This window comes from Phyllostomus hastatus, unplaced genomic scaffold (genome assembly GCF_019186645.2).
Source record: "Phyllostomus hastatus isolate PE091 unplaced genomic scaffold, TTU_PhHast_1.1 phas_contig_1021, whole genome shotgun sequence".
Taxonomy (NCBI): Eukaryota; Metazoa; Chordata; class Mammalia; order Chiroptera; family Phyllostomidae; genus Phyllostomus; species Phyllostomus hastatus.
The window spans coordinates 419,414-444,063 of record NW_025333505.1 but is presented as its reverse complement, the minus strand read 5'-3'; the positions used below and the strand labels follow the sequence as shown (position 1 = coordinate 444,063).

Below are 24,650 nucleotides of genomic sequence, written 5' to 3'. Positions count from 1 at the left end.
TTTATTTTAGCAATTACTTTTTTCTTTTATCTTCTTAGAACTTACTTTTATCTCTAGATGCTTCCTTTTTCATAAAATTATGTTCTTATTTATAATAACAGTGCTTTCTCCAAATATTCTGAATATTTAAAAAAAATTTTTTATTTTGTTTATTTTTAGAGAGAGGAGAGGGGAAGGGAGGGAGACAGAGAGGGAGAGAAACATCCATGGGTGGTTGCTTCTCACAGCCCCCAACTGGGGACCTGGCCAGCAACCCAGGCATGTGCCCTGACTGGGAGGGAATCAAACCAGCAACCCTTTGGTTCACAGGCCGGCGCTCAGTCCACTGGGCAACAGTGGATATTATATATATATTTGAAGCTAGTGTTCCACAGAAAATCATCTGTGATATATTGTTTCACAGTAATGTCTATTGCACTTGACTGAGTTCCTCAGAATTCCAGGGCAGCCATTCTGTGACACGAAATGTGAACTCTCTCAAAGTCAGCATTCTCCGTGAAATCCAACCCTCTCCCTGTAGCATAAACACTCTGTGCTCACAGAGCCCTCACCTAATGTACCAAACGCAGCCTTTTGTTGGATTTCTACTGGTACCGTGTTTACTTACAACATTTGCTCGAAAACGCTCTACACTAGGCTGTTGTGGCCTGCTATTTCATCTGAACTTGGACTTTAGTCGTCTGCTCAGTCGCTCCGTCCATGGATGGGGACCTCGTCCACTCCCTCAGCTTCAAGGGGCATCTCTGTCCCAGAACTCCCAAATCGACACCTCCTCTCCCAAACTCCTCTAAATTCTAGTCCCACACTTCTCGGCACCTTCAGTTTTATGTTTCTTCAACTCAGATTAGGCAAAACTTTGTTAAATTAGCAGCTTTTTCTTGGGGGAACTAGTTATGGTCACTGTGGAATCTGCTGTGGAAACTTCAGCACTCACATAAACTATACTTTGGAGAACTCCTTTTATCATCATCAGTTTTCAAATAAATCAATCTACACCAAATCTAATGTCCTGTTAGGCCTGCAACCAAATGCGCTGGACTTCACCCCCAGTTTAGGACCGCACTGTGAGTGAGAAGACAGAAGGGGAGCTGACAGGCAGCAGCCGGCGCTGGAGGGATCTCCGGTTTAAATCTGAGCTCCAGATTCCGGAGCTAGCTAAGCCTTTGGGGGGAAATCACCACGTAAGACGGCAGGAAGAACAAATGGGTCTTTTTGTCAACAGGTAGGAAATACAACTGGGATGATTTTGAAAAGAAAGCCCCTCTGTGGTTTCTCACACTCCTAACTTGTGTTCCACTCTGGCTCAGACAAGGGCCCCTGTTCCTGAAACCTGTGCCGCAGTGGCTTGGCCACGGCGACCCCCAGGCCCTCTCCACCCACCCGCTGACGGCTCCGGCGGCTCAGCTCCAGTCGGCCTCGATCATCGCGAACAGCTGGCTGAGCCGCTTCTGGATGTCGGGCCCACTCGGGGCCCGACAGGATTTCGTGTGCACTCGGGCGTGCTCGGCAAGCTTAGACTTATAGATGAAGCCCTTCCCGCAGTCGCCACAGGCGAAGGGCCTCTCGGGCCTGTGAATGCGCTGGTGCCTCAGCATGTGTCCCCGTTCCCGGAAGTTTTTGTCGCACTCGGGGCAGTGGAAAGGTCTCTCCCCTGTGTGCAGGCCTTGGTGGCTGAGCAGCTGGGCCTTCAAGCGGAAACTCTTGTCGCACTTGGGACACTGAAAGGGCTTCTCCCCCGTGTGTGTCCGGATGTGCTCCACGAGTTTTGACTGCTTCGCAAAGCCCTTGCCGCACTCACAGGAGAACGGCAGCTGCCCACTGTGCAGCAGCTGGTGGGCCTTCATGTCCGCCTTCACGCGGTAGCTCTTGCCGCACTCGGGGCACTGGAAGGGCCTCTCTCCTGTGTGCAGGCGCCGGTGACTCAGCAGCTGCCCCTTGAGGCGGAAACTCCTGTCGCAGTCGGGGCACTGGAAGGGCCGCTCCCCGCTGTGCACGCGCAGGTGCTCGGTGAGCTTGGACTGCCTGGTGAAGCCCTTGCCGCACTCCGCGCAGGAGAAGGGCCTCTCGGCGCTGTGGGTGTGCTGGTGGGCCTTCAGGATGCCCTTCAGGCGGAAGCTCTTGTCGCACTGGGGGCACTGGAAGGGCCGCTCCCCGCTGTGCACGCGCAGGTGCTCCCGGAGCTTGCACTGGTGGGTGAAGCCCTTGCCGCACTCCGCGCAGGAGAAGGGCCTCTCCGCGCTGTGGGTGCGCTGGTGGGCCTTCAGGATGCCCTTCAGGCGGAAGCTCTTGTCGCACTGGCCGCAGGAGAACGGCCTCTCCCCGCTGTGCCGCAGGCGGTGGGCTCTCAGCATGCTCCTCAGACGGAAGCTGCGCTCGCACTCCGGGCACTGGAAGGGCTTCTCGTCGCTGTGCAGCCGCTGGTGCCGCAGCAGCTGTCCCCGCTGGCGGAAGTCCCGGCCACACTCGCCACACCAGAACGGCTTCTCCCCGCTGTGCACCCGGGTGTGCTCGGCGAGTTTACACTGCTTGCTGAAGCCCTTGCCACACTTCCTGCAGGAGAAGGGTCTCTCCCCACTGTGCACACGCTGGTGGGCCTTCAGCAGGCCACTCCGGCGGAAGCTCTTGTCGCACTCCAGGCACGGGAAGGGCTTCTCTCCCGTGTGCACCCGGACGTGGCTAGCGAGCGTGGCCCTGGTAGAGAAGCACTTACTGCACTCTGTGCAAGAGAATGGCCTCTCCCTGGCAGGGCAGCGCTGGAGGACAACCTCCATGCTCCCCGCCAGGTGGCAGTGCTCCTCACGAGCTGGACAGGAGCCTGGCCTCTCTCCTGAGTGACCACTGCTGGGCTCGAAGGCCCCGGCGCCCTCTTGGTGGGAGCCGGGCTCTGCCCTGCGGCGCTGGTCCTGGGGGGCCTGGGCGCTGCTGTTCGGGAGGAAGCTCTTGTCACAGCTGGGGCACTGGGACGGCCTCTGCCCCTGGTGCGCGAGGTGGGGGCCGAGAAGGGCCCGCCTGTGGTGGAAGCACACGGTACAGTCAGGACTCGGCAACGGGCTCTTCCCGGCGTGTGCGGGCAGGTGTCTCAGCAAGTCCTGCTTCAGGCGGAAGCTCCTCCCACACTCGTGACAGCGGGAGCGCCTCTGTCCCCGAGGGGCGCTCCACTGATGCTGCGGATCGGCTTGTCTGCCCAGCTTCTCCCAGGCCCCACGTGGCTGGTCCCTGGAGTGGCTCCTGCGGGGCTTCTCTGAGGGGTTCTTCTTCCAAAAGCTCTCCCTGCAGACGGGCCGCGGGGGCTGGGTGCCCTCCCTGGAGGGTGCTTCCTGGGAGTCTGGGGGAGCCCGAGCTCTGGGGTTCGGGATTCTCTCTCTTTGCGGGAGCTCCCTGGAGTGGTGGACTGCTGGGAGCAGAGCCCGTGGATCAAGTCCGCCTGGCTTCACGAGGTCGGCACCTTGGTCAGGCCTGAAGGAAACATCTTTGCTATTTCCCGATAAGGGTTCAGAGGAACAGGGGCTCTCACAAGATGCTACCCGAAAATGGCGTCCAGGTTCTCCGGAACTCCCAGTCTGCTGGCTTCCTGAAATTGGAACCAAAAATCCAGTCAGAATTCCTATCTACAGCATGACTAAGTGCCTCCCGTCACCAGTAGCGGGACCCGTAACAGTGACCTGTGGTGGCCCAGGAACCTGGTTTCCGCTGAGCTGCACTCGGGGTGCATTTCCGATGGCTCTCTTCCATGGCCAGGAATTTGGTGAGGGTCTGCTGACGCTCAGCCGAACAGACCTTCTTAGAATAATACAGAGAGGAGGGAGAGACAGGTCACAGGTGTGGGCCGGGGCTCTGGAGCCGACTGCCTGGGTTGGAACCCAGGTGTCCACGGCAGCGCCCGTCAAGCTGATCTCTCTGGGCCTCAGGCCCGTCTGTAGAAATGGGGCGGTGAGACTGCGGGCGAATTACACGGGTTCACACGTGCAGAGTGCTCAGCGCGGGCCTGGCGTGCTGCACCTGCTCTGCGAGCATCCCCCACTGCCAGACCCCAGGACCGGCAGGCTCACCCTGCTGCGATGAGCAGGCACCCTGGAGCCTCGGAGGGACGGCAGCGGTGTTCCTGGCTGGCCCTGACTGATCCGAGGCTCCGTGTGACCCACGAGCGGCCCCTAAGCCGGGCAGCAAGGCCTCGTCTCTGGTCCCCTCTCATCACTCTCTCCTTCTGGGACCCACGCCCCTACCCACTGTACATAACCTCCTTCCTCTAGAACACAGCCCAGGGCAAGCCTTAGCCCAGCTGAAGCAGGAGACAAGCTCGGAGATTTAGAACTGAGAAGCCTGAATGGGACGTCTTAATTAAGGGCAGGGCTGATTTCTTCATACTTACCCTGGAACTGCCATCCCTCAACAACCGGGCCAAAACGCGGATCTGCGGGGCTGCGAGTTACGTCTCCTGATCCCCGTGGCTCTCCCGACTCCCTGAAGAGCTCCGTCCCCCGTTCAATGCAGGAAATCAGCTCTGGTTTGGGAAGCCCGCCATCTGCACAGAGAGGCCAAACGGGAACTTGGTTTCCTCGAGGGTGACATTTAAGGCACACTGAGTTGTTTTTATATTTCTTAAAATTAACTCAGGACCATGTATGAGAAGAGATGTCAAAGAACAGATTACAGCCCTGGCTAGTGTGGCTCAGTGGATTGAGCACTGGCCTGCAAACCCCAAAGGGTTGCTGGTTCGATTCCCAGTCAGGGTACATGCCTGGGTTGCAGGCAAGACTTGTGAGATGCAACCACACATTGCTGTTCTCTCTCTCTCTTTCCTTCTCCCTTCCTTCCATTCTGTCTAAAAATAAATAAAATCTTTAAAAACTAGTTTTAAATAAATAAAAGTGTTTTCCCAAAAATAAACAAAACAATATTCATTTACATAACATCCAAAAAAGTAAAATACTTGGAGATAAATTTAATAAAAAAATGCAAGACCTGTACAATATAAACGGTAAAATATTGTTGAAAAAAATTTAAAGTCCTAAATAAATGGAAAGATACCCTATGTTCATAAACTGGAAGAGTTGGTATTGTTAAAATGACAACAGTCCCCAAATCCAATCTGCTTTTTGTTTGGTGGGAAGGGGGGCCAGGAGTGGGATAGAAATTGACAAACGGATCCTAAAAGCAACAGGAATCAAAGCAGTGTGATAGTGACATAAGGACAGACACACAGACTGAGAAAATATAGAATTTAGAATCCAGAAATAAACTAACATTTATGGCAGACTGATTTTCCAAAAAGATGCCAGGAGAATTCAATAGGGGAAAAGTAGTCTTTTCAACAAACGGTGTTGGGCCAAGCGGATAACCATGTAAAAGTGGGTTCCCACCCCACGCCATACAGAACAACTAACTCAAAACAGGTCAAAGACCCAAGTGTGAGTGCTGAAACGATAACACTCCTAGAAGAAAACATGGGGGTGAACCTGTGGCGGCTCCGGATTAGGCATCGGTTTCTTTGATCTGGCACCCAGAGCTCAAGCAGTAAAAGAACACACCAACCAGACCTCATGAAAGCCGAAAGCTGCTGTGCTGCAAAGGACACCAGGAAACCCACAGAATGGAGAGGACAGCTGCAAATCATGTGTCTGATAAGGGCCCAGGATGCCCGAACAGATAGAGGACACGTCTAATTCGACACTAAAAGGACGAAGAGCCCAGTGCAAAAGTGGGCGAAGTATTTGAGCAGACATTTCTCCAAAGAAGAGAAAAGAAGACGCTCAGCCTGGTGAGCCACCGAGGAAGCGCAGACACAACCACGAGGACGTGCCACGGCACGCCCACTTGACTGTGATGCTTAGGGTGTGCTTTCTGAGTGGCACGTGGTTAATGACCTAAGATTATATTTATTTCTCTTAGACTCAATCACTGGTTCTTCAGTAATAACGAAAACACAGTAATGTAATGTCTCAGATGATAGGATTCAGAAATACTCTACAGATAGAACCTGGAAAAATTATGGTAACGAAACAAAATATAAATATTAGAAAACTTGCAACATAAAGGAAACAGTACAACTGGCAGGAGAGGGGGAAGGAGGTATAGGAGAACTAACTTCCTCATCTTCCCACACTCAAGGAGCCGAGCCACGTGATGTAAAGTCGAAGGCCCATAATCTGGAAGTTCATTCATTGTTCAAGTTATAAAGGCATGAAAAAAAAAACTATCAAAATCAGGGGAGAAAGGGAAAAAGGAGACAGAAGAATGATAGCATAAGTGAGATAATGCCCCATTTTTCAGAATGATGAGTTCATTAATGCAGCATAAACATGAAACATCAAAGAAGAGAACTGTAAGCATGACAATTAACGCGGATGGGAGGCAACCACAGTAAGGACTAGACTAGAAATGGTTAAAAGTGGTTGCCTTTGGGGAATGAACTGAGTGAGGGGTAAGCATGAGGTAAGAGAGTTTTATCAGTTGATGCTTTTCTGAAAGGCATGTTTTTTAAATTTTTTAATTGATAATAAAAAGAAACACAAAAGACCCTGTCAGCAGCAAGACTAAAAAGAACACCCATACCCACAACCGCGCAGAGACAGCTCAGGGGACAGCGGGGCCAAATCTCACTGCGGGGAAAGGAACAGGAGCTTTTTGGAGGCACGTGGACACCGCCGGAAAAGCTGACAGACTCAGACACCCGAGGTTGAAGGATCCAGGCGCTTCGTGGGTATGAGCTACCAGGCATGCGCCTATGTGGACAGTCCTGGAACCTGAGAGCGTGCAGTGACTGAGTGCCCTGGAATGTACTTCTCTGTCACCCCCGCCCACCTCACATTCCATGCTGTCTCCAGTATTCTCACGTAACGGTGTCTACCCTTGCGTAAGGAGTGGCAGCGCTGACGGGAGTATTAACAGACGAACACCGGGTGAAAGTGCCTTGCGGAGTTGATCTCTGAGAATTCTGGCTACCTGACAGGTAGGAACATCCAGTGACTGGCCCTGTTCCAGGACCCAGGTGCAGACTCACCCACCAAGTCCAACACTGCTTACCTAGAGAAGCCAGGACCTCATAATTGGTTCTCATCACATGCTTGTAAAGCTCCTTCTGCCAGGCCTCGAGGTTCTGCCATTCTTGCTCCGAGAAGTAAATGGCAATATCCTCAAAGGTCAGAGGTAGCTGAAATTACATGCATAACACACACACACAGTCATGACTGCTTCCAAGTGACTCCAGCTCCTTCCCATCCTTTAGATTTGGGGAGTTGACACCGTTTTTTGCCTGTTTGGCAGCTTCTCCCTGGGGAGCGACTCCTCCTCTGCTCCAGGCACATGGTGCTGTTGTTAACCACAACCTCTTCCACGTTCCAAAAAGGATCTAGCACGTTAGCCTTTGCTGATGAGATGAAACACATCACCGCACCTCTGCCAGCACAGGATGTCCTGAAGACTTACTGTTGTTTTTTTTTTTGCCAATGTGATGGGTAAAAAATTTGTATTTCACTGTTTCACTATGCATTAATCTGTGAGGCTTAGCATCCTGTTCATACTTTTTGGGGGGGGGGGTCTACATATCTTTGTGCATACCTGTTCATACCCTTTGCTCTCATAATCTTATATTAGGGTTAATAACTGAGTAGCAAATGTTTTCTCCCAGTGTATCAACTGTAATTTGACTTTATCTTCTGCTATTCTGACCCTTTCACTTAGTTCAAAATCTAAGTCTTCTCTATAGTGTTTCCAGCTTTTTCTTTCCTTTCCCACATCAAAAGTTTATACAAATATTCTAACTGCTTTTTCCTTGTATTATCAGACTTGTTAGAACCTCTTTTGCAGCTTCAGGATTTAGTGTCCGGATTTGGAAGCCTGGGTCTATTCTAGAATTATAAATGATATTCTTCTGAATTCTACATAACGTTTTTACAGCTTTATCAGAACGAGAACTTTTCCTGTATGAAACTCATTTCTCATAACAGAGAGGGACATAATTCTTTTTCCAAAATGATATTCAACAGACATAAAATATATTGAATAGTCTGTTTTTTCACCATTGATTTGGGACCATTTTTTATAAACTAGTTTTCCATTTATATTTGGGCACATTTTTGTTCCACTGGCAAATCTGCCTATTCTTGCTCCAAAACTGCACTCTTTCTTAGTTTTAGTGAATATTTTGCTATTTAAAAGGGCGGAGCCATCTTCCACCACCTCCATCATTTTTTACAGGGAATTGTCTTGACTTCTCTTGTCCATTTTCTCTTCTATATAAATAGAAAACATAGTTTGCCATAGTTTACACAAATTCTATTGGGATCTTGATAGGAATACACTGAGTATATGGATTAATTTTGGGAGAGCTTGATCTCTAAAATATGGGATCTTCCCTCCCAGAAACATGCTCTTTCATTTATCTAGATATTTCATGTGCTTTAATAAAATTTATAGTTTTCTTCATATAGGTATTATAGAATTATTGATAGGCTCATTCCTAGCAATTTTAGAGTTTTAGTTGCTACTGTAAGAACTGAGTAGGAATAATCAAAATGCACACGTGAACACCTTGAAGTACCTGTCTGACCCTGTGTGACGAGCCCCACCTTCCACACCTGGTGTGGTGACTTGCTGATTTCAGATAATCTTCCTTCCACGACTTCCCCATAACTCACAAACCCCACTCCTTCTTACACCCACTTCCACAGCAAATGTCAGGTAGGTCTAAAAATATTATTTCTTAATCATTTAACATGCATAAAACTGCTGTTTTTATTAAGTTCCTGTCCTTTTTTTTTTTTGGTCTTTAAAAAAATTTTTAATTTATTTTGGAGAGGGGAAGGACGGATGAGAGAGAGAAATGTCAATCTGTTGTTCCACTTATTGATGCATTCATTGGTTAATTCTTGTATGTGCCCTGACTGGGGATCGAACCCATAATGGAACAACATTATGCTGCCTGGCCAAGGTTCCTATCTTTTCTTTTTAACATGTAGCTGACAAACTTTTTTTTAAATTATTGATTTTAGAGGCAGAAAAATAATCAATTCATTGCTGCACCCATTCGTGTGTCCACTGGTTGCTTGCTGCATGTGCCCTGACTGGGAACCGAACCCGGGACGCTCCAGCTGAGCGAGACACCCAGGCAGGGCCTGCACTGACAGAAGTTTTGAGCGTTGTGTGCCCTACACCACTTCTCCCCTCAGCTATGGTTTTTACTGCATGATTTTGCCTGGCTCTGTGATCTTTAGAATTGCATGATGTATTGCAGCAGAATCAAATGTGTGTTTTAATCTCAGTTAAATATACTTATTCTCCTCTTCTCTGCAAATTCCTTACTTTAAAAAAAATTTTTTTTAATTTATTTTGAGAGAGAGGGGAAGGGAGGGAGAAAGACAGGAAGGAAAACATGATGTGTGAGAGGAACATCAATCAACTGACTCTCTCAAGCCCCAAACTGGGGAGCTGGCTCGAAACCCAGGCAGATGCTCTGACTGGGAATAGAAACGGCAACCTTTCGGTCTGCAGGCCGGTGCTCAACCCACTAATCCACAACAGCCAGGGCAATTCCTTCATTTTTTGTTTACAACTTTTAAAAAAAGACTTTATTTCTTTATTTTTAGAGAGAGGGGAAGAGAGGAAGAGAGGAAAATGTCAGTGTGTGGTTGCCTCCCACACACCTCCAACTGGGGACCTGGCCCACAACCCAGGCACGTGCCCTGGCTGGGAATCAAACTAGGGCGACCCTTTGCTTTATAGTCCAGCGCTCAGCACACTGAGCCACACCAGTCAGGGCCAATTCCTTACTTTAAAATAAACGTTTTTCAAAAATGTTCAAAAAGCTTTCATTGTTTATGACAGATGAAGCTCAAGTCCTCTTGGTCCCCTCTTCAATCTTGTTCTCGGGCTCAGTCCTGGCTTCCTCCTTTCCGAGAAGCGAACAGTATGATGGATGTGTAACTCTTCAGTCCATGTTTTTAATTTTTAATGTGCACACATATCTATAAATAATATATACCACTGCTTTGTCTTTTATACAAAAATAATTATACTGCAACTTGGATTTTCCATTCAATATTTTGAGATGTCCATTTTGATAGAGAACAGATTTATTGTAATTTTCTATAGGGTTCCATTGTGTGAATGTCACAATTTTCAACCATTCTTTTAACCATTGCCCACTCACTGTTTTCTGTGAATTGCCTTTTCATATCCTTTGTCTGTATTTTTACTAGGTCACCTGTCTTTTCATTTCTAGGATTTCTTTATATAATTTGTACATTGAGTGTTAACTACATTAGGTTGCAAATGCTTTTTCCGAGTGTGTCTAAATCTTTTAACTTTATTTATGCTGTTTTATACTAGACATAATTTTTTTTACTTCGATGTAAATATATCAATCTTTTCTTAGGTTAAATGAGGCATGTGGAGTGGATTTCTGTGTTTTATGAAATCTTTTTCTACACTGAGGTTATTCTACATTTTCTTCCAAAAGGCTAAAGTTTCACTTTTTTATGTTTGGACTTTTAATATACATAGAACGTAATTTTTAAATGGCATACAGTAGTGATCAACTCAATGTGTTCCCCCGCCCCACCAAATGGGAAAAGCAGTATAGCTCCCGTTTATCTATCATTTCCTCTATAAATGCACTGCATTTTCTATATTTAATCCAAGGAATTATGTCTTTTGTTGTGATAAACAGTATTTTAAAATGAACGATCTCATGAATTTGTTTAGGAATGAGCAAAAACGCTCAACATAAAGTTTATATAGGAAAACATAATAAAAATAATGGCCACTCCCTGTAAAACTCGGTTTCGACAAAACGCTAATGAAATAACATGTACCCCAGTTTTTATGTCCTCTTCTACCCCCTCCAACGTACCATCACCATCCTTCCTTGGTACACTCAACACAAACTTGGACACGTTAGCGGCTGAACGCTGGCACTTCAGCCGCTGCCAAACATCGCTTCAACCGCGCAGAATCTTAAATCTTTCAAAACAGTCGCTCTGAATTCAACACACGTCGCCGGCCCCACTCCTCCTTCCGGCCTTTTCCTTGTCGGCCCCCCCCGCCCCCCGCGCGCCCGGGAGCCCCCGGCCCAGGCTCGGCCAAGCCCACGCTCGGCTTCGTTCAGGTGTTTGGCCACGGACGAGTGCCACGAGCGGCGGCCACCAGCTCCGTCCAGGGTCGGACCCCACAACCCGAGTCTAGCGCGACCCCAGGCAGCGCCCCATCTGTCCGCCGCTGGCCCGCCCTGCACCTGGGCGTCCCCTCGAGGGACCCCTCTTACCGGAGCCGGTGCGGCCATGGTTCTCCGTGGTTCCGCCCGGCCCCCACGGCCGTGCCACAGACCCGCCCACCGCCTCCCGCTCCGCCCCGACGCGCAGGCCCCGCCCCAGTGCATGCTGGGACTCGCGGCCGGGCAACGCCCCGTCCCCACAGCGCCCCCCGCGGCCGGGAGGAGCGAATGCTGCTTGAGCTGCGAGTACCTGCGCCAGAGCCCCAGTCCCGCTGCCAGGATAGCGGCCACCTGTCGGAAACAGGACACTCGCACTCTCTTGGGGGCTCAGGGGTGGCAGAGAGAGACAGAGGCTAGTTGAAAGAGCTGGAGGGGGACGGAGACCGAGGCGGCAATGCAGAGTCAGGTGGAAATGGATGGAGAAGGGACAGGGACGGGGACACTTCACTGAGATGGAGACAGAAGCAGCGCGAGGGTTTAGTTCCTCCCAAAGCCGACCCCAGTCATCTGCGAGGTGACCCCAGCTTTAGATTGCGAGGGAGGTGAGAGAATCAAGGGGCATTAACAGGCAGGTCCCCTGTGTGGACAGTTGGGAATCCACACAGAGGGGCATTCTTGAGTGTGCAGGCCACCCCTCAGAATTGTCCCAGTGAGGACGAGGAAGGTCAGTGGTTATCCTCAGAAAGTCTTGCAGACCGGACTTAAATGAGGAGTGTGAGTCATAGTCTATAAAATCCAAGTAGTGGTCTTACAACCTAAACGTGAAATAGATCTCAAATTCACTTTCACTCTGAACAGTCATTGTGGTTGCACTGCCTGGGCATTTGTAATTGCTATTCCTGCCTGAAACATCTTCTTTTCAAAAATTCCATATAGCTCCGACCACAGTGGCTCAGCTGGTTGGGCATCACCCCACAAAGCTAAAGGTCAGGGGTTTGATTCCCAGTCAGGACACATGCCTAGGTTAGGGGTTCAGCACCCCTGTTGAGGCATATACAAGAGGCAACCAATTGGCATTAATGTTTCTCTCCCACCCTTCCCCTTTTTAAAAATAAATAAAATCTTTGCAAAATTACAGATATACATAGCTCTGGTTGGTGTGGCTAAGTGGATTGAGTACCAGCCTGTGAATCAAAGGGTCACTGGTTCGATTCCCAGTCAGGGCACATGACTGGGTTGCAGGCCAGGTCCCCAGTAGGGGGGATGTGAGAGGCAACCACACATTGATGTTTCCCTCTTTCACCCTCCCTTCCCATCTAAAAACAAATAAATAAAATCTTTAAAAAATAAAAATTACAGATATATAAAAAATAAAGCAAATTTTAAAACTAAAAGCTGCCCATAATTCTGACAATGTAAATGCTATATTTTTTCCACGTAACTTCCAGTCTCTGTTACAAGAACAGTTTCCTCCCTCCAGCCTCTCCACTCACTAGATCAAATGTCCTGAAACTTCAGTTTGCACAAGAGCACCTGGGAAGACTCTCACTCACTACCTCTGAGGAGGGTTCCCCGGTCTGCCTTTTTAACATGTACGCCAGGCAAAGGCAAGAGTTGTCCTGAGGTACAAGGATAAGAGGCCAGCCAGCGCTGACATCTGGCCCATACACGCGGGCACAGGCCAGAGGGAAGTGTCATTTCCTTTGCACAAAGGCACCATCGACTCGGCGAGAGGCTTGCACTTACAGGAAAGCATCAGGCAGAGGAGGTACCGCTACTTGTTGTTTAGACACCGTGATTCATTCGTGGGGCACCCTTAATCCCAGCTGACTGATTCAGGTGACTGGCCACAGGTTGTGCTTACAAAGACAGAATATTTATGTGGGCCCTGAAAATCCCTAAGGAAGGAAACCTTTATGTTTCTGTAGGAATCATGTTAAAGATGGACAGTCCACCAGGCAGACGAAGGTTTGCTGGGACAGGCTGGAGAACTGCCTTGTGACAGAGTAGGCCATAGAACAAAAAACAGATATTGTGAACTGACAATATTTTTTCCTTCAGTGTTTAACTCGGAGATCCCAACATTAAGGTGTTTCTTGGGAAACGGATACACTGCTGGACATGCAGAGAGATTAAGGATATACCGCTGCTTGTTACTCACAATGGTGGATTGTTAGGTGATTTAGATTAATCCAGGAGGAAGTAACACCTACGTGGCCATCGTTTTAACAAATTAGATGGTAAATGACATTTATTCGGAACAATGTAGAAAAATGCCCCCAAGACACAGATGCCCTCTCAGCCATTTGCAAGAAAATGAAAATTCACAATGAGAGAAAACGGAAAACTCCCACCACACAAGGCAGCCTGCTAATGGAAAGCAAGCTGAGGTGTTTGGGGGCAAGAGTTCTGTCTGCCACATTTGTTCAGAGGCTGCGGGTTCAGATTGTAACGACGGGATTGACCTTGCTCTTGGATGACACACCAGTGGATGAAACAGAGTAAGACGTTCCTTCCACGACTGGCAGGCCCTGCCCATGACGATTACAGAGGGGAGATGACTGTCGCGCCTGGATCATCTGGAACCTTTGTCAAGGAGGCGCCACACCCTGCCTACTATGTACGCAGCTGGCCCGTGTGTCTGAAGCCAGCGTTCCGTGAATTCTTCATCCTGCCTCAGCCAGAGCCAACAGATCTGCGGGCCCACCTAACGGCCGCCACTGCTCACTGCCTGTGTGGCTCGACCTAGAGGCCGATGGGCTTCTCCCTGGTGTGTGCTGCAGCAATATGGGTGTTCAGGGCCCCCATGTACGTGAAGCTCCTCCCACACTCATCACAAGAAAAAGGTCTCTCCCCTCTGTGATGGTGCAGATGGGACTTCAAACTTCTCTTCTGGAGGAAGCCTTTGCCGCATTCGGCACACCTGAAGGGCTTCTGTCCGCTGTGCGTGTGCAGATGGACCTTCAGACTTCCCCTGATGCAGTAGCTCTTGTCGCACTGTGGACACTGGAAGGGCTTCTCGCCACTGTGGACTCGAGTGTGTTCTGTGAGCCTGTACTGCTGGGTGAAACCTTTGCCACACTTCACACAAGAGAATGGTTTTTGGCCACTATGCTGGAGCAGGTGGCTTTTCAAGTTTCCTTTGAGACGGAAACCCTTCCCGCACTCGGGACACGGGAAGGGCCTCTCCCCACTGTGGCTTCTCGCGTGCTCGGCCAGCTGAGACTGCTGGGTGTAGGCCCTGCCGCACTCGCTGCAGGCGAACGGCCTCTCGCCCCTGTGCACCCGCTGGTGGACCCTCACGGAGGCCTTCCAGAAGAAGCTCCTGTCACACTCAGGACAGCGGAACAGCTCCTCCCCACCGTGCAGCCTCCTGTGCTCGGCGAGGTGGGACTGTCGGCGGAAGCCCCGGCTGCACTGGGCACAGGAGAATGGCTTTTCCTTGGCGTGGACCTGGAGGTGCTCCGTGAGCCTGGACTGCCGAGGGAAGGTCTTGCCGCACTCGGCACAAGAGAACTCCTTCTGCCTGCTGTGGACGCGGCTGTGGCGGGCGAGCCGGGAGGGCCGGGTGAACCTCTTGCCGCACTCGGCACAGGAGAACGGCTTCTCCTCGCTGTGGAGACGCTGGTGGGCCCTCATGGCGTTCTTCCAGGAGAAGGCCCTCCCACAGTCCGGGCACTGGAAGGGCTTCTCCCCGCTGTGCTGCCCCAGGTGGGCTCGCAGGCTTCTCTGCAGGCGGAAACCTTTCTTGCACTCCGGACACTGGAAGGGCCGCTCCCCGCTGTGAGCTCCGACGTGCTCAGCGAGGTGAGCCTCGCGGGAGAACGTCCTGTCACACTGGTCACACGGGAAAGGCTTCTCCCCGCTGTGTGCCCTCTGGTGGGCCTGTGCGGCGGCCTTCCGGGAGACACTCTGGGTGCCCTCGAGACAAGACAAGGGCTTCTCCCCGCCGTGCACCCCGCCGTGCTCAGAGAGCCTGCGCTGCTGGGCCAAGCCCTCGCCGCACTGCTGGCAGGAAAGTGGCCTCTCCCCTTTGCACAAACACCAATGCTTCTCCCAAGTGGCTTTGCGCCGAAAGGTCTTGGCACATTCAGGGCACTGGAAGGGCCGCCGCCCCGTGGGAGCAGCCTGGTGGGCGATGAGGCTGCGCTTCCCATGGTAGCTGCTCTCGCCCTCGCCGCCCTGGAGGCGCTGCTTCTCACCCGGGCTCCTCCGGGCCCACGGGAGGTCGGCGTTCCTTCCGGCCTGGCCCTTGTACTGCGGGGACTCACGGGGCTGGCTCCTGGGGTGGCTCCTTCTGTGCTTTGCCAGGTCTCTCTGGATGGGGAAGACCTTCCTGCAGACGAAGCAGGAATGGGATCTTGGCCCTGGGGGGACTTCCAGGTGCCCCCGGGGACCCCCCGCCTCATGCCCCGGGTCCGTCTTTTCCTGGAGAGATGCTGTGACATTAGGGTCTGTACGCGGAGTCTCCATGTCTTGGCGACGTTTCGAGGTGGCTGCTTGACCCAGTGAAGCTGCGGTTTCCTCCCCTGGTGAGGGAGCACTCAGGCCCTGCGCCTGGACACTGTTTAAATGGCATTCCTCTCCTTCGGCCCTGGGACTTCCTCGGTGACCTGGGGAGACAAAAAGAAGAGCCACCCGCGTCAGTGATGTGCCTGCACTGCGGTGGCGTCCGAGGGCCATCTTCACGTCACCACCGGCGTGGGAAAGGGGACCTCCCAGACCCCTTTCCAAAGCTGCCCGCCACGGGTAAATTACACGTAAGTTGAACTTTGATACCCAGATCCTCTCGTGATAGGTTAAGAAATGGCTGCGCATGAAAAAAAAATGGCAGGCAAATTTGTGAAGCTGTGGATGGCCCTCAGAGGGCGAGCAGAATTTCAGTTTCGCTGAGAATCTAACGGTTCCATATAACAGTTCCTTAAATCTGTGAAATAAACAGCAAAATGGGAAGGCTTCAGGTCATATTCTTTATTTTCTTTTATCATTTAGAAACGGTATCGATTTATTATGAATAACATTCTGTTTTATCATCGGTGGACACACAACCGGCAAAAGAGCCCGAGGGAAGGAGCCCAGGTCGGGAGCCCCTGCATACGGGTCCCCGTGCTGCCGGCCCCCACGGCGGCTGCGCCACCGCTTACGTTCCCACCAGCAGTGGTTCCCACCAGCAGTGGTTCCCACCAGCAGTGGTTCCCACCAGCAGTGCACAACCACTTGGTTCCTCCACACCTGCCCGGCCACAGCGTGGGGGCTCCTTGGAAGAGCGGGAACAGAGCCACCACCCATCAGATGGCACTCCCGCCCCCTCTAGCAGGGCCCTCAGGGAAAGGTTTTCTGGAAGCCACGCTAACGGGAACTGTAGTTCTGGATGTCAAAATAGCAACGTACTGAACTCACAAAGAACGCTGTGCAAGGAGTCCCTTTTTTCCACGAACCCCTGGATTGTAAGGAGGAGACTGGTGTAAGCAAAGTCCCTAACGTTCCCCAAGAAAAGGCCACGATGACAAGCAAAGAGGGAGCTGAGCCAGCATCCCACTGTCACCAGTGCGCCTGGAGAGGACAAGTCTGACACTCGCCTCGGCTGCTGGGCCTCAGAACCACCATTTCTCCCACGTCCCAATGAACCAAGTCAGGCCCCCCTTTTTAAATCTCTTAACCCGGAGCAAACCCCGCCTATCAGGAAGGGCGGGCCTGCCCCCAGAGAAGAACTCTGATACGCTCAGTGGTCACAGGAACACAGGCTGTTTCCAACCTGAGCGTGGCATTTTTTAAGGGAGCCCTCCGCCGCTGCTGCCTGGATGGTGACAGAAGCACGCCCACCTGTCCCCTCGCTCCCTATTCCCCCCCGGGGACAGAGGAGCAGCGTGACTAGGGGGTGAGTACCACCCGGCACGGAGGACACATTTCCATTTAGGAAGGGCCACCAAAGCGGTTCTGTGGTGCCCAAACACCTTTCCAGGCTCCTCCCCTTCTACAGGATGAAGTCAAACCCTCCTTTGGCATTCGTGGCCTCGGATCATTGGACACCAACTTATCCCCGACCCCCAGCTCCTACAGGAAAACATTCAGCTGTATGCAGTGTCTTCCGTTTCCTAAATATCGCAGGCTTGCTCCCACCTCTGAGCCTCAGCTCAGGAACCACACCCGCCGAATCCCTCTGCCCGGCCACACCTGCCCACTCTACGCTATTTAAACCCTAGTTCCTTCGCAAGTCCTCCTGGGCCGCTGCTCTCTCCCCTCTGCTCTTCCGCCTCTAAATCCAGAGAGCACTCACTATCATGGCCACTTACTACTTTATTAAATTGTGTGCAATCTTATTCTAGAGCTGACTAACTTAACTGCCACGTCAAAGGTCACTAAGAAGCGTGGGCTGCGAACCAAAGCGTGGCAGGTTCGATTCCCAGTCAGAGCACATGCCTGGGTTGCAGGCCAAGGCCCCCAGCAACTGCATGTTTATGTTTCTCTCTCTCTCTCTCTTTCTCCCTCCCTTCCCTCTCTAAAAATAAATAAATAAAATCTTTTTTTAAAAAAAAGGTCACTAAGACAATCAACTCCGAGAGGGAAGACTGTTTACAGTATGCAATATATCCCCCTGCCTGGCCTAAGTTGTACGTTACACAGTCCTAAGCACGGGAGGGGCTCAGTACAGGTTACACGAATGAATGGGCAGATGGTAAGATGAATCGCAGCCCTCGGGAGCTCTCTGTCCTCCGGCTGGAGCCTGCGCACTCTCCCTGGGTCCAAATCCCCTCCCCCCCCAGGGTCCTTCCCTCCCAGGGACTGAGGAGATGTCCATTTAGCAAAGCACTGACGTACTCTAAAAAATGACATATTCCCTTAACTGTTTCAAGTGTTAAGATGTCTCAGATGTTTTCCTTATGATGCCAGGAATTCAAAAAGGAATCCCTCAAAATGAATTAAAAAAAAAAAAAACACAAAAACCCCCGAGTTCTAAAAATCTGCACAATGAACAAAGTATGCTGTACAAAATTGGAACGTGGGTTTCACTTCCTTTCTCCATCTGCCAGCGGACACACCGGCGTGATGGGGAGGGAGGACCGTCCGCAGGACGCGACAAGCGGATCCTGCACTTGCTCTCTCCAGCCAACTCCCATCTCCTTCGGGGTTGTAATCTTTGAAAGATGAAATAAACACAACTTCTCTCTTTATAAAAGTAATATATTCTCTCTTTTTTTAAGATTTTATTTTTTTTTGAAAGAGGGGAAGGAAGGGAGGGAGGGAGGAAGGAAGGAAGGAAGGAAGGAAGGAAGGAAGGAGAGAAACACACTGATGTACGACAGAACCAATGTCAACTGGTTCCGTCTTTCAAGCCTCTAACCCCAACTGGGGGCCTGGCCCACAACCCAGGGATGTGCCCCGACTGGGAATCGAACCGGCGACCTCTCAGTTCATAGACTGGTGCTAAATCCACTTAGCCACACCAGCCAGGGCTAAAAAGTAATATATTCTTATACAGGGTGTGGCAAACATAGGTTTATAGTCATGCGTGTGTAAAACAGTTTATTCTTGCATTATTTCATTATTGTATTATTTTCCATAAGAACAACTATAACCCCACTTTTGCCCCGCCCTCTATATGCTACCCACTTGAGTAAAAAAGTATATAACATTATCCAAAAAAACACAATATTTCTTATTCACTGTGTCCTGCTGACTATCCAGAAAGATCCAGGAGACAAGGCCAGGAAAATGAAGTCACTCACGACCCTGAATCCACCAGACTCACCCAAACGCAGTGACTTTCCAGCATTCGTCAGGTCCGAGTGCTCGTCAGCGGGAGGGCCCAGTGTCCCTCTGGCTCGCTGTAAGCAGCCCTGGTCTCTGATTAGCAGCATTGTCCCTCGTTCCATCCAGGAGATCAAGTCCGGCTTAGAGAAAACGCACCCTGCAGAGAGAGGCCGCACGGACTCAGTCTGGGTTTCCTGAGACTGAACTGAAAACCATTTCCACAGTTGATGCTGACTCCTGGAAACACGACATCAAAGTGAGGTCAAAGATAAGGAAACCCACCCCTGGCTGGCGTAGCTCAGTGGATTGAGCGCGGGCTGCGAACCAAAGTGTCACAGGTTCGATTCCCAGCCAGGGTGCATGCCTGGGTGGGTTGCGGGCCATGACCCCCAGCAACTGCACATTGATGTTTCTCTCTCTCTCTCTCTCCCTCCCTTCTCTCTCTAAAAATAAATAAATAAAATCTTTAAAAAAAAAGATAAGGAAACCCTTACGTAAAGTCCAGCCCAGGGCCTGTAGTGCACAATGTTGTAACAACCAGGCAGGGGTCAGACACTACTCGACGCCCCAGGGTGACCACACTGTAAGGTATCTAACTGTCTGCACATCTGAAATAATACTGTATGTCAACCATAATTGGAAAAGAAATTAATTTTTTAAAAGTTGAATGAATGAGACACATAACTAAAAAACAAAACAGAACCCCTTGAAATTACATGAATGGCACTATAATACAACCTAACCAAGACTGTTTAGTTTAAATGATCTCTGCAGTATTTTACAAAACTAAAGGAAACAGAAAAGTCAGGGATGATGACGGTTTTGAAAAGACTCTCAGACCTAGGGAAAAGGTCTTCGAAAGTGATTATTACGAGAACAATGAGAAGAACAATGCGCAGAGCCACAGCGGTCATGGAGGGAGCCCAGATCACTAAATTTCCCAAGTAAACTCTTCACATCCAAGGACACTAACTACCGAGGTGCCAACATTCCTGATCAGTGAAGACACTGGGAAATGGTCAAGTGACAGCAATTATGACAGCGATGTGTCAAATGACAAAAGCCTGCAGGGAAGAAGGCTTCTTATAAAGCAGAGGGGGGAAGCCAGACAACGCCGCCGCAGGTGCCTGCCACGGCGCAGTCCCGGGCACGGCGTTTCTCGGAGAGAACTGCGGACCCCAGCACAGCAGCAGAGGCACCTCAAGCGCTTGTGGGACACACCCATGCCTGGGCCCGGGCCACTGACTCCCAAAATGGGAGCAGGGAGCCGAACGCTCTGTAATGACCGTTATTTGCAAATACCTTACTGCCTGCTTTTCAAAATCTGGGAAAACCAGACTGGATTTTCCAAGCCCAAGGCCACTAGTCGTGATAACTCGAAACACCACCGATCAGCACGGGGCTCCAGTCTCCCCTAACCTGCTGGCATCGATCTCTGGAGCCTGACCTCTAAATGCTGGGATGTCCTGGGCTCTGCGCTAACTACATATTCCTCCTAGATGATCCCAACGAGCCCCCAAGCTTGGAATGGGAGACAGAATTCAGAGAATGAGTAAGACTGAGGGGCAGAGATCCCACTGGATAAAAAAGGGACAAGTGAAATATTCCCAGGCCATTTTGGGAACTTAAGGAGACACTGTGAATGTGACTGGCCATGGTCCCATGTTCATCCAGCCAACAGCTGATAAAGGGGGGGAAGCCTATTACTATTAGGTCGGTTCTCGAGAAGTGATTCCTGGGAAGCCCATCTCACCCAGGGAATCCAGGGTCTCATAATTGGTCTTCATCACTTGTTGATACATTTCCTTCTGCCACTTCTCCAGGAGCTCCCACTCTTGCTTTGAAAAATACAAGGCCACGTCCTCGAATGTCATGGTTACCTGGAATCACAGAGTGCATATAAATACATGCTCACTTTAAGGCTATTTTGTTTTTCAACAGCCACGTCTTTCAGAGAGAGGAAGGAACTATGGTAGAGTAGCTGTCTCTGGATGGTGCCATGACCACACAATAAGGGGTCACAGATGTCTCTCAGAACCAGGTGAAGTGAATGAATTAATGAACAGCAGGTCTTTGAGCAAATGCACCATCTCATGGGAGCACCTGCACTTACCAGCTACCAATTCTGTTATGTAAGACGGTGCCGATGCTGCTAGATGTAGATTCATGGAAGTCACAGAGATAGTACGGAAGGGTTCCCTGTACCCTTCACCCAGCTGACCCCAATGGTCACATGGTACATCATTACACTACAATATTGAAGTCATGAAATCAACATTGGTGCGGTGTGTGCATAATTCTAGGCGATTTCATCGCATGTGCTGATCTCCCTCTTCTGTACCTGGTGTCTTCACCCTCTTAACAGGATTTTCCCAGAGCAAAAGTTTTTAATTTTGATGACATCCAATTTATCATTATTTTCTTTTATAGATCGTGCTTTTGGTGCCACTTCTAAGAACTTTTCACCAAGCCCTAGGTCTCAAAGACTTTTTCCTATGTCATCGTCTATAGGTTTTACACCTGGGTGATGTGATACTTCATGAAGAAAAACTGGATGTTCATATTTCTTTTCTTCAAGATTTGATTTATTTTTAGAAAGAGGGGAAGAGAGAGAGGGAGAGAAAGAACTCACTCATCCCTAACTGGGGCATCTGGCCCACAACCCAGGCACGTGCCCTGACTGGGAATCGAACTGGCTACCCTTTCAGTTCATGGGCCAGCACTCAATCCACTGGGCTACACCAGCCAGGGCCCAGTGCTGTTTTTATAAGGTGGGCTTTCAAAGAAATTCCTCTACCTTTTTCTTATGTGCTTTCCACCTACAAGACTCTTCTGTGAACATACAATTAGCACTGAACTGCTCCCATGAAAAGTAAAATCAACCAGAAAATGCTGATTTCTCCATGCCTATCACAAATAGTAGCCAAGAATCTGGCGTAATCTGAGCATTTTCTGTGGACTCAAATTTATAGCCAAAGAACTACATTTATAGGAGAAAGTCTAGCTGAAGAGACACAGCTTGAAGGAATCTGAACAGAATTTGTATCTGCCAAGGGACGTTGAGGGGAGGAGTGAGAAATGGAAGAAAATGCATTGATTGCATTACTGAGACTATTACATATGAAGCCTCATAGGGTACAAGGAAAACTTGCATATTCAGGCAGGTTATACTGTACTTAACTGACTGTACAGAGTGAGTTTCCTGTATTAGGTTCAAGACATGCCTTTCAAACTCTAAAACCAGCCTTCAACACTAGGGTATTCGCGATAAACGTGACTTAGGATAACCACCCAGACTAGTTTCAAATCCTCTGTCCTTTCCTTGGAAGCAGTCTCCATCTAGTCTTCCTTCTCACTTGTTCTCATTCGCTCGTGAAGACGCACTTCTCAGAGGCCACCTTCCCGCCAGAGAAACCACGACCCGCAAAGAGCAGGAACAGCGGGGGTCCTAAGCGTGGCTCCCGGCGGCGCCCCTTCCTCCCAGGTGCAGTGCACAGCTCCTGCACCGAAGTCGCGCCTTCCCCGGCCGCCGATCCCTCCACTTCCCTCCCTGAACGAGGACCACACTCCAGAACGTGCGAGGAACCAGAAACTAGGCAGGGACCGCCACCTCCATGGTCGCACTTACCCGACACAGGTCTCCCACAGCCTGTCGCGGTCCCGACCAGCCACTATCCGGGACCCCGTAATACAGGACGTCCCGCATCGGACCTCCTCCAGCTCCGCCCCGACGTGCCGGCTCCGCCCCAACGTGCAGGCCCCGCCTCGGCGCGGTGCACGCTGGGACTCGAGGCTGGCCTTGTTCCCCCCGCCCCCACAGCGCCCCCTGCGGCCGGGAGGAGCGAACGCCGTCAGAGTTGCGAGTACCTGCGCCAGAGGCCCAGTCTGGCTGCCAGGATAGCCGCCACCTGTCGGAAATGGATCTTCCCACTCTCTTGGGGGCTCAGGGGTGGCAGGCAGAGACAGAGGCGAATTGAAAGAGTAAGAGGGGGACAGAGACAGAGGCGGCCTTGCAGAGTTAGCTGGAAATGGATGGAGAGGGGACAGGGACAGGGACACGTCACTGAGATGGAGGCACAGAGGCAGCGCGAGGGTTTGGTTCGTCCCAAAGCCGACCCCAGTCATCTGCGAGGTGACCCCAGCAATCAAGCTAGGTTGGTAAGACAGTCAAGGGCGTTAACAAGCAGGTCCCCTGCGGGCAGTTAGAGGCCCACCCTGTTGGGGACTCAGAGTGTGCAGACCACCCCTCAGAATTGTCTCTGCGAGGAGGCGGGTCTTCATCCAAGACCTGCCCTTCATGGGTGAGGGCACTTCTGGCCAGGCTGGTACTAGCTGTCATTATTTGCATACACCTCTCATCAGGCTGGGGGAGTTCCTTCTCACTCCTAGTCTGATGAGAGCTTTTATTGTGAGCAGGTGTTTCGTTTTTCAAAGCTTCCTCTGTATCAATATATACTTTACTGTAGTTTCAACAAATGAACTTGGGGGAACACAAACATTCAGTTTAATACAATCCAGGGAAGGATTTCTTAAATGCAACCTCCAAAATCAAAACTTATATAAGAAATAAATTTGATGATATCAAAATTGAAATTGTCATCGGACAAAAAATTCCTTAAACAAAAGACTCTGGGTTGAGAAACACATACGATGGAGAGTGGATTTGTACCAGAATATAGGTAAGATGAAAAAATTACTGAGATCTGTTGCACAACAGTGTGAATACGCTAACATTCCTGAATGTCCACTTAAAATGGTAAATTCTACGTTATGTTTTTAACCACAACTAAAATGACAGAAGAGGCTATTTTAGAACCAATAAATATGTGAAAAGAGCTCAACTTTGCTAGGAAGTAAGGAAATGAAAATTAATTAAAACGATAAAGAGGCACCATTTTCACTCTCCTTCCAAAACTTAGGGTACGTTGAGATGTAACTAGATCAAGAGGTGATAAGGAGAACCCCGGCTGGTGTGGCTCAGTGGATTGAGCGCCGGCCTGTGAACCAAAGTGTTGCTAGTTTGATTCCCCGTCCGGGCACATGCCGGGGTTGTGGGCCAAGTCCCCAGTAAGGGACACGCAACAGGCAACCACTCTACGTTTCTTTCACACATCCTGTTTTCCTCCCTCTCTTTCTCCCTCCCTTCTATACTCTCTAAAAATAAATAAATAAAATCTTTAAAAAAAAAAGAGTTGGCGAGGGGGAATGGTATTTTCATCTGCACACAATGAAAGTACAATTGGTACATTCTCTATGGGGAAAATTTGGGCAATAAAAATTGTAAAGTAAAATGACAATTACATAACACTGTAATAGTATCATTAAAAGTGTGCATACAATCCAGGAATTTCATTTCGGGGAAGATCCCCCGGAGAAACCGCAGCAGAAGAGCATCCGGAGACGTGTACAAAGCTGTTCATTGTGGCATCATTTGCAAAACAACAGGAAACATTCCTAGTACGTCCATTCATAGTACAATAGATACATAAAACTTTTGCGCTTCTATAAGGTACCCAAATAAAGCAGTTAAAGGTAGTTTGAACTGAGAGTCCTGGATAAAACAGGTATAGGCAGGCAGCAAAGGCAGGAGTGAGACAGAGCGCCCCGGGCACACCCCAAAGTCCCTCCTGGCGATCAGATCACTCACCGCCCCCTCCCCCAGGTGTGAGAGCGTCAGGGCGCTGGGGATCGGCGAGTGTTGTGCAGACACGCTTTTCTGGCCAGGCTGTGCTGTGAGGACCCCTCCTCG

The 24,650-nt window shown here is 50.1% G+C and overlaps 2 protein-coding genes across 5 annotated transcripts; both read right to left on the bottom strand.

Moving 5' to 3' along the window:
- Positions 1-245: 245 nt before the first annotated feature.
- Positions 246-11,319, bottom strand: ZNF786 (zinc finger protein 786). Of its 4 annotated transcripts, none has more exons than XM_045833510.1 (4): positions 11,261-11,319; positions 7,024-7,150; positions 4,370-4,522; positions 246-3,571 (listed from the first exon to the last, which is right to left on the bottom strand). In XM_045833510.1, exons 1-4 carry the CDS (start codon positions 11,276-11,278, stop codon positions 1,401-1,403), a joined length of 2,469 nt encoding a protein of 822 aa, XP_045689466.1. In that variant the 5' UTR covers positions 11,279-11,319; the 3' UTR covers positions 246-1,400. The 4 variants fall into 4 exon arrangements, with proteins under 4 accessions (XP_045689466.1, XP_045689471.1, XP_045689485.1 ...); XM_045833515.1 differs by lacking the exon at positions 11,261-11,319 and adding an exon at positions 10,850-10,986; XM_045833529.1 differs by lacking the exons at positions 7,024-7,150; positions 11,261-11,319 and adding an exon at positions 3,663-3,777 and having other exon boundaries at positions 4,370-4,493.
- Positions 11,320-13,372: 2,053 nt separating this feature from the next.
- Positions 13,373-22,627, bottom strand: ZNF425 (zinc finger protein 425). Its single transcript, XM_045833539.1, has 4 exons — positions 22,530-22,627; positions 20,655-20,781; positions 18,900-19,058; positions 13,373-15,762 (listed from the first exon to the last, which is right to left on the bottom strand). Exons 1-4 carry the CDS (start codon positions 22,605-22,607, stop codon positions 13,895-13,897), a joined length of 2,232 nt encoding a protein of 743 aa, XP_045689495.1. The 5' UTR covers positions 22,608-22,627; the 3' UTR covers positions 13,373-13,894.
- Positions 22,628-24,650: the final 2,023 nt, after the last annotated feature.

Excerpts from the sequence above, each read along its gene's own strand:
- ZNF425 (XM_045833539.1), bottom strand. The coding sequence starts at position 22,607 with ATGCGGGACGTCCTGTATTACGGGGTCCCGGATAGTGGCTGGTCGGGA. Across the intron at positions 19,059-20,654 it reads TGAGACCCTGGATTCCCTGG|GGTGCGTTTTCTCTAAGCCG; the intron begins GTGAGATGGGCT and ends CTCTCTCTGCAG. Across the intron at positions 15,763-18,899 it reads TGGAAAGTCACTGCGTTTGG|GTCACCGAGGAAGTCCCAGG; the intron begins GTGAGTCTGGTG and ends TTGTCTCCCCAG.
- ZNF786 (XM_045833510.1), bottom strand. Across the intron at positions 4,523-7,023 it reads TGAGGTCCTGGCTTCTCTAG|ATGGCGGGCTTCCCAAACCA; the intron begins GTAAGCAGTGTT and ends CTCTCTGTGCAG. Across the intron at positions 3,572-4,369 it reads TGAGGGATGGCAGTTCCAGG|GAAGCCAGCAGACTGGGAGT; the intron begins GTAAGTATGAAG and ends TTCCAATTTCAG.